General features: G+C 36.8%; 1 protein-coding gene across 1 annotated transcript; it reads right to left on the bottom strand.

Moving 5' to 3' along the window:
* Positions 1-3,746: 3,746 nt before the first annotated feature.
* On the bottom strand, positions 3,747-10,215 carry ZPBP2 (zona pellucida binding protein 2). The gene is made up of 8 exons (XM_058560893.1): positions 10,167-10,215; positions 9,971-10,036; positions 8,402-8,527; positions 7,587-7,748; positions 6,734-6,952; positions 5,571-5,653; positions 4,420-4,600; positions 3,747-3,841 (listed from the first exon to the last, which is right to left on the bottom strand). The coding sequence occupies exons 1-8, from the start codon at positions 10,213-10,215 to the stop codon at positions 3,747-3,749; spliced, it is 981 nt and encodes a 326-aa protein (XP_058416876.1).
* Between the last annotated feature and the right edge of the window lie 3,809 nt (positions 10,216-14,024).

Raw genomic sequence — 14,024 nt, 5'->3', positions numbered from 1 at the left:
TTACTAGCCAATTCCTTGTTATTCTAATCCCCTGTTATAGTGAATAATTCTTTATATTAAACTTTCTCTATTCAAATTACTTTGTGTTTTCTGTCTCCTGATTGGACCCCAACTGGCATACATACCTACAATGTTAATACTAATACAAAATAACCCTAATACTAAAACCAGATAACAATATTACAAGAAAGAATAACTACAGACCAATATGTCTCATGAACATAAATGCAAAACTCTTCAACAGAATATCTGCAAATCAAATCCAACAATGTATAAAAGTAATTATACATTATGACCAAAAGCGATTTATTCTGAATATGCAAGGATGGTTCAACATCTGAAAATCAATTAATGTAATCCATCACATCAACAGGCTAAAGAAGAAAAATCATATGGTGACATCTATAAATACAGAAAAAGGATTTTGCAAAATCCAATACCCGTTCATGATAAAAACTCTCAGCAAACTAGGAATAGAGGAGAACTTCCTCAACTTGACAGAGACCATCTACTAAAAAACTATAGCTAACATCATAGCCCTGGTGGTCTAGTGGTTAAGATTCGGCGCTCTCACTCCCACAGTCTGGGTTCATTTCCTGGCCAGTGAACCACACCACCCATTTGTTGGTTGTCATACTGTGGTGGCTGCGTGTTTCTGTGATGCTGAAAGCTATGCCACCAGTATTTCACATACCAGCAGGGTCACCCACGGTGGACAGATTTCAGCGGAGCTTCCAGACTAAGAAAGTCTAGGAAGAGGGACCTGGCCACCCACTTGTGAAAAAACTGGCCATAAAAACTCTATGAACAGCAGCGTAGCATATGGCTGATATAGCACCAGAAGGTGAGGGGATGGCATAAAAAGACCAGGCTGGGTTCCTCTCTGCTGTACACAGACTCGCTAGCAGTCAGAATCAACTTGACAGCACCGACGACAACAAAGCTAACATCATTCTTAATGGTGAGAAATTGGATGCTTTTTCCCTGAGATCAGGAACAAGGCAAGGATGTCCCCTCTCGCTATTCCTATTCAACATCATACTGAAAGCATTTAGCTAACGCAATAAGACGAGACAAGGAAATAAAAGATACACAGATTGGGAAGGAAGAAACAAAACTGTCTTTGTTTGCAGATGACATGATTGTCTATGCAGAAAATCCCAAAGAATCAACAAAAAATTTCCTGGAATTAATAAGTGATTACAGTAAGGTCACAGGATACAAGGTTAATATACAAAAGTCAATTGCTTTCCTAAATACCAACAATGAATGTGTGGAATTTGAAATTAAAAATACAATATCATTTATATTCACACCAAAAAATTAAATATTTAGGCATAAATCTAAGAAAATATGTATAGGATCTTAATGAGGAAAACTACAAAACTCTGATGAAATAAATCAAAGTAGATCTAAGTAAATAGAGAGATAGTCCATGTTCCTGGACAGTAAGACTCAGTATTGTTAAGATGTCAATTTTCCCCAACTTGACCTATAGGTTCAATGCAATTCCAACCAAACTCCCAGCAAGGTATTTTATAGTTTTCTATGAACTGATTCTCAAGTTTATATGGAAAGGCAAAAGATCCAGAATAACTAACACAATACTGAAGAAGCACAAAGTCAAGACAACAGATACTAACCAAATTTAAGACTTACTATACAGTAATCAAGATAGTGTGATATTGATGAAAGAATAAATTGATAAATGGAACAAAATAGAGAACCCAGACATAGACCCACACAAATATAGTCAACTGATCTTTGACAAAAGAGCAAAGGCAATTCAATGGAGGAAGGATAGTCTTTTCAACAAATGGTGCTAGAATTGGACATCCATATGCAAAAAAATGAACTAGACACAACTTATACTTTTCACAAAAATTAATTCATTTTAGACCTAAATATAAAACATGAAACTATATAACTTCTATATATATAGAATATATAAATAACTATATATAGTTATATAACTACATATATAACTTCTAGAATATAACGGAAGAAAATCTAGATGACTTTGGGTTTGCTGATGAGTTTTTAGGTATGATACCAAAAGCATGATCCATGAAAGAAAAAATTGACAAGCTGGACTTTACTAAAATTAAAAACTTCTGCTCAGTGTAAGACACTGTTAAAAGAAGGAAGAGACAAGCCACAGAATGGGAGAGAATATTTGCAAAACACATATCTGATAAAGAATTTGTATCTAAAATATACAAAGAACTCAACAATAAGAGAATAAACAATCCAATAAAAAAATGGACAAAGATCTCAACAGACACCTCACCAAAGGAGATATACAGATGACAAATAAGTATATGAAAAAATGTGCAGCATCAGATGTCATTAGGAAATTTCAAATTAAAACAACAATGAAATACCACTATATACCTATTAGAATGGAAAAAAAAAATTGAAAATACCAAAAGCTGGTGAGGATGAGGAGCAACAAGAACACATTCATTGCTAGTGGAAACACAAAACAGTAAAACAATTTGGGAGATGGGTTGCAGTGTCTGACAAAACTAAACATAATCTTACCATACAATCCAGCAATCACACTCCTAGGTATTTACGCAATTGAGTTGAAAACTTACATGTACACAAAAACCTGCACACAAATGTTTACAGCAGTTTTATTCATAATCACCAAAAACTGGGAGCCACAAAGATGTGCTTCATATATCCATACAATGAAATATTATTCAGCAATAAAAAATGATCTATCAAGTCACAAAAAGACATGGAGGAACCTTAAATTCATATTGCTAAGTGAAAGAAGCCAGTCTGAAAAGTCTACATACTATATGATTCCAAGTATATGACATTTTAGAAAAGGCAAAACTCTAGAGACAGTAAAAAGATCAGCGGCTGTCAAGGGCTGTGGGGAGAAGAAGACATGAATAGGTGAAGCACAGTGGTGAAACTATTTTGTATGAAAATGTAATGGTGGACACATGACATTATGCGTTTGTCAAAACCCATAGAACCATACAACACAAAACGAACCTTGATGTAAACTATGAACTATAGTTAATAATGTATCAACATTGATGCATTAATGTAACAAATGTATCATACTAATGCAAGATGTTAATAATAGAGGAAACTGGGGACCGGTAAGGGCGTGGGCTGGAGTGGGTATATGGAACTCTGTAATATCTGCTAAATTGTTCTGTAAATTTAAAACTGTACTAAAAAAACAAAATGAATTATAATATACTATATTATTATATATAAATATAATAAAATTAATAATTTAAAAACCCCTAAAGGCAAAGGGACCAAAAGAAATAACATTTTTGGTTCTAATTACAAAGGTAATATATATGCCTTTATATCGTGTGAGTGATTTCAAACAAATTAATATATGGAAAGTATAAAGTTTTTATTATATTATACTTTGCTATTTTTCTTGACCTTAATATAGTCTTAGGTACAGAGCAACAGACTTAGTCTGCAAACAACAAAGCATATTTCATTAAAAATCATCCACTAATACTTACACTTTCCTTTGTACACTGGAGATATTAGATTAAATGCCTTCTTAGAAATGCCATGTCAACTCTCTTTTTAAAGTTTTTAAATTGCATGTTTTTCAATGTTTTGGTCTTACTGATCTTACTTAATGGAACTATCTATGATGCCCTGGGATATAAACAAATTATCTTATCTCCCCGCCCCCATAAGCAAGTAACAATGCTTTCACCTCCAATCTTCATATTGCAATTTTTGTTTGAAGTTTATGGGCAAGATTTGGCTCCGTAGATATGGATGGAAACACATGTCTGACAAGTAACATCAACATCAGGACTAAAAGTTCCAGGACTACAAACCACTGCAGAGGAAAACACATGGAGTAGATTATTATAGTTTCAGTTAGAGGTATTTTATACCAAAAATATAAATCTGCTTTCAATATCACACCATATCTATACCTATGTTATACTGAGTAATGTTCAGCCAATTAAGTTGTGGAAGATTATTTATAATTTTCGAACTCTGTAATTTGATGATCTTAAAGGTAGAAGAAAGTTAGAATCCTAACAATTTTTTCCTTTAGTATCAGCATTTTACATTATCTTCTGCAGTGCCCCATTTCTGAGTTCTTATTTCTAGTTCCTATTGCCAATTCTCTGTTTTCTAAGTAGGACCATTCTGTTTTCCTTTACAGTACAGTAGCTTAAGCCAGAATACTATAGAAATGTTTTATAATACAAAAGAGTACATTAGGAAGAATTAATATACATGAAGATAATTATATTTAGAAATTATGTTTAGAAATTTTTACTTCCTTTAGCTTAACATAATTTTTTATACGAGACTCACTACAAAGATTCAATTCAATTATCCTAAGTGAATTACTTATCTATTATTCTGACTCTATAACCTAAATATTTAGATATTTATAGTTACCGCAACAGCTAGCGCAATTACTGTGTAGACCTTCATTTTTTCCAAAGCCTGGACGACAGCTATCCATACGTATTACTTGAAAACTGTGGTCCACAAAATGCATAGCTGGTAGAGTTTTATTAAAATCATGGTAGAAAATATATGCTTGGCTCCGGAAAAATTCTTCTATCCGATCTCTTGCCTAAGACGTAAAAATACCAAAGAGAATTACTAAACTGTTAACCAAATTTCTCCTCCCATATCAGAGGCAATGAAACGTAGTATAAGCATGCCACACTTTACACAACAGATGAATTCCTGAAAAGCTGTAGGTTAATACTAAAATTAGTCTAGCCTTGACCTTATCAATTATTGTCAATGCATATGTATAATAGTTAAGAAAAATTAAATTGAGGTTAACAAACACTTGTTTTGAATTATTTGCAGCATGTATATTCCATATGTAGATAACTAGGAGTTCACTATCTTTAATTTCAAAGAGCCAAGCAAAATTGAAGCCAAAACTTTCTCTAATCAGCATTACAAATTCCTGTTTTATTTTTTGACCATAGAGTTTAATAATAACTAATATTAACTGAGTGCTTCCCATAAGCCATGCACAATATTAAGGGTATGGGCTCAGGAACTAGACCAGGAGAGTGAAGGGATTTTTTTTAGACTATGTCCTTAGCCTCTGAAGATGGCAGAAAAGAGAGCAACTATTATGACCAATATAGACACAATTTTGGAAGAACCACTGGTTTAACCTAGGCTGACGTGATTGTAAGTTTGTTCTTCAAGCTGCTGCTTAGTTACCATTTGGGGAACAAAGACCTCATCCTTCTGTCATAGAAAAAATACATTATATTAACCCAGGGAGCCATGTAATATACCAGATGTACTATTCCAAAACAAAACATCTTGAAGTAGCCAAACTCTCACTATCTCAATTTAAAAAACTGAAACCAAAAATCAGTAATACTTCATATTTTAATTTTTTTAAAGAACAATTTAAATCTACTTGCTTAGAATGTGTTTATTCTTGATGAATATTCATAACATGAATAGATTTTTGAAGAAACTTTTTAATTAATAAAATGAAGTATTGACAAAAATTTTTAAATAGTTTTATTGACTATTCAAATACTTTCTCCTTACATTGAAATTCTCACCTGGAGGATATTACGATTAGTGATATCTTCACAGTCGACAGAATCATTGCATGCACCTTTCCACCCCGGTGCAAAAGGATTAACTAGAGAGGAAAAAAAAAGATATCTTCACAAAAAGATTCTAAAAACTTCCAAACATTCGAATAAAGCTCCAAATTCAGCATACATGCATGCACGGGTTTAATCTATCTACTCCTAGTAATAAAGTGCACAATTTGAATAATGTACACATTATGATTTCACTCCATCTGGGGGCTAATGGAGTAACTACAAGGCTTTAAAATGAATAGAGGGCCAGCCCCAAGGCTTAGTGGTTAAGTGCGCGCGCTCCGCTGCTGGCGGCCCAGGTTCGGATTCCGGGCGCGCACAGATGCACCGCTTCTCCGGCCATGCTGAGGCCGTGTCCCACATACAGCAACTAGAAGGATGTGCAGCTATGACATAAAACTATCTACTGGGGCTTTGGGGGGAAAATAAATAAATAAATAAAATCTTAAAACGAATAGAAATAAATTTGGTTTGGTTCCTCTCTTTTATTAAGTTCTCAAAAATACAATCAGGGGCCAGCCCTGTGGCTTAGCAGTTAAGTGTGCATGCTCCGCTACTGGCGGCCCGGGTTCGGATCCCGGGCACGCACCAATGCACTGCTTCTCCAGCCATGCTGAGGCGGCGTCCCACATACAGCAACTAGAAGGATGTGCAACTATGACATACAACTATCTACTGGGGCTTTGGGGGGGGGGGAAGGAGGAGGATTGGCAATAGATGTTAGCTCAGAGCCGGTCTTCCTCAGCAAAAAAAACAGGAGGATTGGCATGGATGTTAGCTCAGGGCTGATCTTCCTCACAAAAAAAAAAAGAAATACAATCAAAATTCTATAAGAAATTACAAGTTAAATATTAGCTGCATAGTTAAAGGCCATATTTATAAAATGATATTGACTTCTAAAAGATAAGCAACAATATATCATAATTAAAGGTAAATAATGTGTTAATTTTTAAAACCATAACCAGGCTAAGACCAACAACATACTTTAGAGCTTACAAACATTTAAGGTCTACTATTTGTAAGATATCTCACATTAATATGGTAATTAATTTTGTAATATATCAGGGTTCAATATTAAACTCATAAAATTAAAGAAATTAAAAAAACTTTTTTACCTTGAAAAGCTATAAATAGCTCATGTATGAGGCGATGTTTGGGAATTTTAACAAAATGGCATTTATATGATGGTTCTATGACATGGCATGACAAATCAGAGATTAAATTATCCAAGATTTTCTTCAGCACTCTAAAAAGCAGGTCATTATATCTTCCTATACAAGATTTTGTAGTAAAACGTACAGCCATCTGATATGAATAATCAGGTTCCCGATAGGCTTAAAAAAAAGAAGAGAAGAAAAGCAACTGTGCCTCAAATTAATTTCCTCTACCAAACAATTTTCAAATAGCATGTTATATTAAATCCCATCAATCTTGCAAATCAGTGTAGAAACGTATCTAATAAAATGTTTTATCAGTTTGTCCTCACAAAAAAATATAAAACTAATAACTTTAAAGAAAAAAGGTTATTTTGATCTGATATATTGTCTACTCAGTACAAGAGAAGAAATGGCTTCTGTGGGCTGGCTATCTAGATAAGTTACAGTATCAAGAAAAAAAATAAGATTTTGTGAGAGAAGGTCTTAATTTGCAGAAAGTGTCATTGCTGTCAGCAATGTCCAGTGAAAAGGTTCACTAATTTGCTTTTATAGAATTAAACATCAGTTTTTAAATTACCTGGCAAAATTGTGATAGATTGTGCTTGCACACCTAGATAGTGGGAAGTAGAGGCTGAAAGAGGATTATTTAGGATACACTATCAATTTAAGGGTTTGTCTGGTCAAATATACCCCAAATACTCTGTAAGTCATAATAATTATATATAACAGATTCATTTTCACTAAATGAAGAAACTATATACTTACTTCTGATCCAAACTAAATGTATGTTAAAATGTGCCTATATTCTTACCAAAGATCATAAAGTCATATCTCTGCTTTACTATCTTTTCTTCTTGGGTTTCTGCTTTGATAGTCTTATAAGAAAGAGTACATGTGTAAAGTCCAGACAAAGGCTCCAGAAAATCTTTCACCATCAGCTTTCCTGTTTCAGTTATATTTATTCGGTTATTTCCTAAACAGAAATAGTAAATTATTTAGTTATTTAATGCACAACAATTCAAACATTATTTAGTAAACTTGGGGTTAAAGATAAACACAAGAACTTAAAAATTAATGGACTATTTTAACTTCAAGAATTCAACAAAATCTTAATTCTGTCATATTACTCTATGGAAAACCACATGAGATAAGTACACTTCTGAAATATATTTTGGTTTTCTTTAATTCATTTCTTGGCATCTAATTTTGACTGGTTTATGCCAGTAACTCAGTAAATGAGATTACACTGCCTTGTAGTACTATACAATTTCTTCACATAAGACAGAAATTAATAATGCTTATATTCCAAGACACTCTTTTAACATCATGAAAAATTACATATTAGATACTTCATCTCCTGTTACAGATGCTACAAGGATAAATTTGAGGTTTTATAAAACCTTTTGAACTAATACAGTTCTGAGAAGTAGAGTACAAAAATTACTGCTTCAGTTTTTGCATAAAGAGAAAACAAGCCACAGACCAAGATATAACATGATTTGTCCCAGTACGGAGCAAGTGAAACTGCAGTTAAAATTAAATTTCAATTTGTTCATTCCAATAAGCCACAGTGCTTTTCTAAAAAAATGTTCATATTAAAAAAGATATTAAAATCAAATAATTTACCTGTTAACGGCTTTTCATTAGGCCCAACCCATAAGTAGGTAGGGTCCACTGTTTCTTTTTCAGCACGTTTAAAATCCATACAGACAAGGATTGGGCTATTGCGATGTAATTTTACATATATTTTTACTGTGACAAAATAAAATAATATATAACTACATTATATAGCAAATTTAAATTAAGAAATACACTTCCTACCATTTTGTCCCAAAGACACTCTCTTAAACTAATATCTTGATATTAGTTCTTTTTGGATTTCACTATTTTAAAAATTAGCCTATCAGTATAACATTTAGAATGCTACTCTAAAGTCCTTTTTGCTTCTCATAGTAAGTTTTTAAAACTCTAGACTGCTAGAGAGTCAATACTTTTTCGTTTTTCTGTGATATTATAGTTTTGTTTATAAAAATGTACATGATACATTTAGAAGTTCATTTTACTGTACAGATTGAGAACTCACTAAAATCATAATTTTTAGAAGGGTTAGTGGAATCAACTCAAATATCAGAAAAGGACTTGAGCTTGGTTGTCAAAGTATGTTAAACGTGATCATTGGTTCCGATCCTGGGCGCACTGACGCACCGCTTTTCTGGCGGTGCTCAGCCGCCTCCCACATACAGCAACTAGAAGGATGTGCAACTATGACATACAAGTATCTACTGGGGCTTTGGGGAAAAAAAAGAGGAGGATTGGCAATAGATGTTAGCTCAGAGCTGGTCTTCCTCAGCAAAAAGAGGAGGATTAGCATGGATGTTAGCTCAGGTATGATCGTCCTCACAAAAAAAAAAAAAAAAAAAAAGATGATCATTGTTATCCCTAAGGGAAACTTGATATTTAACTATAAATGTCCTCTGTTGGGAACAATTATTACGCCTATGTGGGGCATACTAGGAAGATTTGCTGCAATTACCTATTCTGTTTCGGATTTAGTGGGAGCAGCAATAGTCTGCTTGCAGCCAAAGCAGTCTCACAACATATTAACTTTAAAGCCTACTGAACGCCAGGTGCTGAACGTATAAAGAGGCACTGTCCTACAATTTGGTGGAGGGGGACGGACTCCAAACATGGAGAGATTCCAAACGTGACAAATACTATGAACTGGCTCAAAGTTATCTAAAGTTAGCCATGTGACTAAGTTTCCTTGGAGATTACAGGAAAGTTTCATCACAGTGATAAACCCCATTTGAGCTGAGCCTTAAAGTATGTGTAGGAGGTCTAGGTAACGAAAGGATAAGGGCGTTCCAAACAGAGCGACTTCTGGAAATCACTACTCCGAGTGAGCCTCGCATGGGGCAAAGCAGCACAGACACGGGGAAGTGAGGTGGCATCAGAGACAGAGATCAGGACTAAATCCTAGCTCCTTACGAGCTGTGCGGCTTTAGGCAAGGTGATACAACTAAGACGTAGTAGGGTCACTGTAAGGATGAAACAACGCAACCTTCGGAAGTGCTGAGCACACGGCAGACGTTCAACAAACTTTCGCTCCCTCTCCCTCCGCGGGAAGAGCCTTAGCAGGTCCACGGCACCCCCGGCTCTTCTCATAGACTCTGCGGGTGAAGAGGTCCTTATTACCTAGGTGTCCTGGCTTGCCATAAATGAAGCCTTTCTTAGTGCGTTCCGAAGAACGCTGCCATCCAACTGCGGAGGAAAGAAACCACTGACTTTTTAGAGAGAAGAGGAGCCAGGGATCAGAGTGGGGCGGGGCGAAGCGGAGGAGGCTGGACCGGGACGAGGGGAGAGGCCTGGGGCCGGGCGGGAGGAGCCCCACCTCCTGTGAGGTACCAGAGGACCGCAGAGAGTAGGACCCACGCTCGCATCACGGCTCAGGGGCTAGCGTTGCGGGAGGCGTCGAAGGGCTTGCTCTTTCCTCCCTCAGCCCTGGCCGAACGCCTCCCCATCTCTCCTCCACAGAGCGGAGCAAACCGCCAAGATCACCTCCTCTACCCGTCCTTCGCTGCCGCGGGAGCTGACGCGCAGGACACTGCGTGCGTGCTCTGAGGCGCGCGCGCGCGCGCGGTGGGGGGAGAGGGGCGCAGGGCGCGGGGACGAGGGGGCCTGGACGCAGGCGCGAGGGCGCGCGCGGGGGCGGGGCGCAGGGCGCTGGGCTTCGCGCCTCGTGTCCGGCGCCATTTTCCCGCGCTCTTGGCGGCTTACGTCTCTGAGCGTCCCCTGAGAGAAGAAAAAAGTAAGGGAAGAGAACCCAAGGCTTCGCGTTTCGATCACTTCCTTAGTCTAGGGGCTGAAGAGATCGATGAGACCGTAGGTCCCAAGTGGGTCCCAAGTACAGCGGTGGGGTAGGACGGGGAGGGGATGCGATTACATTAGGACCCGAGGCAGGGAAAAGTTTATGAGAATTTCCTCCTCATAGGAGGCAGAGAGCCCCGCGTGGGAATTTCCTATGCCGTTCTTCTCATGAACTCTGCCCAAAACTGTGTGCACAATCTTCTCAAACTCTCACACCCAATTTTTACCTAACTGCATTCTTCTACCCACAAAGCAAAGAACCACTAGTGCACCAGCAAGGCGTCTCCAGGCCTTCCCGTGCTAGAGGAGCATTTAATCTTCGTATTCAGCTTCAAGTATCAGACGACGTGGAGAGACCCTGCATGCAAATTTATCTAGAGTTGTGCGGTAACCTTGCTTTAAAAAGCAGGCCCAATTGAAAGGCAAAATCCCCAAATCTGCTTTTCCTGTGGGGAAAAGGACCTTAGGTAAAAACTAAGGAAATCTGAATAAAGTATAGACTTTAAGACTGATGTATCAGTATTGTGAGAAATGTACCATACTAACGTAAGATGTCAATAGTAGGGAAAACTAGCAGCTAGGAATACATGATAAGTCAAGATCAGAGAGCTCTAAAGAGACCATGCCCGTGCCTTTCATGGTTCCTTCTTGACTACTAATTTGGTGGCCTGAAGGGCCCTGTGTGTTGTCTGTTTCTTAGCAGCGGGACACCCTCAGTCGTGGTTTTGAGTAGGCTGGTGGGTAGAGAGCCCAAGGTTCAGACAGGGTGCAGAATGATTATTTGGGGGTGAGATTACGAGTTTTCAGTTTTATTTCCTTTGAGCGGAATAAGGACTTGGACTATCTCAGATGGTCCACGAGCAGCCTTTGTCAGTGATTTCATTTTTAGTCACTGTTAATTTTATCTACATAGCATAAGCCATGAAATGTGATTCAGTGAGTCAGATCCACCCATGTCAGTTACCGTGTCTAGATTCATGGTTTAGTCTCAACTGTTCTCTTCTTAATGTGATGATAATGAAGACAAATTTAGGCATTATCTTTGATTCCCTAGAAGTATATTATTCCAGTTTTAGTCAAAGTGCATTATAAACCCACAGTGTTTTATTGGCTTCCCCATTATTATAAGTAATTGATCCTTGTAAATCCTGTGTGATAAACTTTGAATACTACGAGAAGAGACTTAACCAAATGCGTAGTAGTTTGTTGCAAGTACCCATCCACTCTTGTAAAATAAACTTTTAATTTTAGAACAGGTTTAGATTTACAGAAAAATTGTGAAGATAGTACAGAGAGTTCTCATGTACTCCCAGCTAGTTTTCCCTACTGTTGACATCTTAGTATGGTACATTTCTCACAATTAATGACCAGTATTGATACATTAGTATTAATGTCTATACTATATTCAGATTTCCTTAGTTTTTACCTAATGTTCTTTTTTCTGCTCCAGGATCCCGTCCTCGATGCCACATTATATTTAGTTAGTCATCATGTCTCCTTAGGTTCCTCTTGGCTGTGACAGTTTCTCAGACGTTTCTTGTTTTTGATGACCTTGACAGTTAATGACAGTTTTGATGACATTGACCTGATCTTAACTGGTCAGGTACTTTGCAGAACGCCTCTCTATTGGAATTTATCTGATGTTTTTCGCATTATTAGACTGGGGTTATGGGTTTTTGGGTGGAAGACTACAGAGGTAAAGTGCCATTCTCATCGCATTGTATCGAGGGTGCATACTGTCAACATGCCTTATCATTAGTTGATGTTACCTTGATTACCTGGCTGAGGTAGTGTTTGTCAGGTTTCTCTACTATAAAGTTACTCCCCCCCGCCCCGCCCTTTTCATACTGTACTCTTAGGAAGGAAGTCACTATGTGAAGCCCACGCTTAAGGAGTGGGGATTTATGCTCCACCTCCTTGAGGGTGGAGTAGGTACATAAGTTATTTTACCTATTTACTTTTTTCTATCCCCTTAGGTACCACTCTCTGGAGTTTGAAATACTCAATTCTGAACTAATTATTTACAAAGTAGGAACACGTTCCATGCTTAAGTATAAAGAACATTGTAATGGAAGATGATAAAAGTTTTTTTATAAATTTTTAATAACCAAATAACTATTCATCCTTACACCATCCCTGTGAAATTTTACAGTTCCTCTTCTGCTACTTTTGATGTGCTATTTTTGCTTTTTGAAACTAACAAACAACAAATTTCCCCTTTCAATACTAAAATTAGACCTGGTGTTTAGAGTATTTCTCCGAAATTGATATTATCCTGTAGAACTCCAACCCATGCAAGCTATAGAGATGCTACCATGGTGACATGATATTAAAGCCAATGCAAGTTATTCACTCATTTAAAAAAAATCATACACACATACACATGTGTGTCTATTTATAGACACACACAAATATATATATATATATGTTGACTTCCTATACCAATGCATGTTTAAAATAAACTAAAACTCATAAAATTACAACATGCATACTTTAACTCGTAAGTGTGGATTTCTTCTGATATGGTCTGCTGATGCACAAACCCCCAACCTTAAATCTCAAATATATTTGCATAAACTAACAATGTAATTTTCTGAGGAGTGGAAGTTGCCTTTTTGAGAATTATTCACATGTCCAATTCAACACACTGGGTATCTTTATAAGGACTCATCTGAACAATATCCCTTAGACCTCAGTATGAAGGAAAGTTCTGATTTTGAAAAATTATGTGGTCACTTCCCTTTTCCTTTCCCTACAGTCAAATGTGTGCTTTACCTCTATAAAATGAGAAGGATGTTGGGAAAAGATGTTGACTGGTACATCTCTGTGTACTAACATCCCTGAGTTAATTTTACTATCTTATCTTCCCCCTCTCCTTAGCTCTATTTTCTTTCCTTACTTTTCTGATACATTACGTATTTTTTTTTGTAAGCTGTCTCAGATCCTATTTGGAAGAAGGCAGGCTAGTAGAAAAGACACATAAGTAGAGTGTGTAGAATTGTGTGACTGGTGGCAAATAAACCAAGCATTTCCCAGAAGGGAAAACAGAAGTGAGAGAATTGCTTCCAAAAATGAAAAAGTTGAGTTGATGAACGTGCCAAAATCGTTTTGAACTGCCTCAGAACTTTATGAAAACTTGGACCAAGAACTTTTGTCATGTGAAATGAAAAACTGAGGAAGAAAAACATAATACTTGGAATGAAGTGGGTTCTCATTGATGGTATTCATGGCTATCATTCCCGAATCTAGACCAAAAGTTCCAGATTTTGCTCAATTTAAGACAAACCTCTTTGAACTTAAACTTGAAAGCAAGCAATCCAGAGCCCCCCTCCCCCATGTGATATTACTCTCCTATCCATTATCCTTCTAAAATAATTTTGAG

The sequence above is a fragment of the Diceros bicornis genome, chromosome 18 (assembly GCF_020826845.1).
Source record: "Diceros bicornis minor isolate mBicDic1 chromosome 18, mDicBic1.mat.cur, whole genome shotgun sequence".
In the NCBI taxonomy this organism is placed as follows: domain Eukaryota; kingdom Metazoa; phylum Chordata; class Mammalia; order Perissodactyla; family Rhinocerotidae; genus Diceros; species Diceros bicornis.
This window is presented reverse-complemented; position numbering and strand designations above follow the sequence as displayed.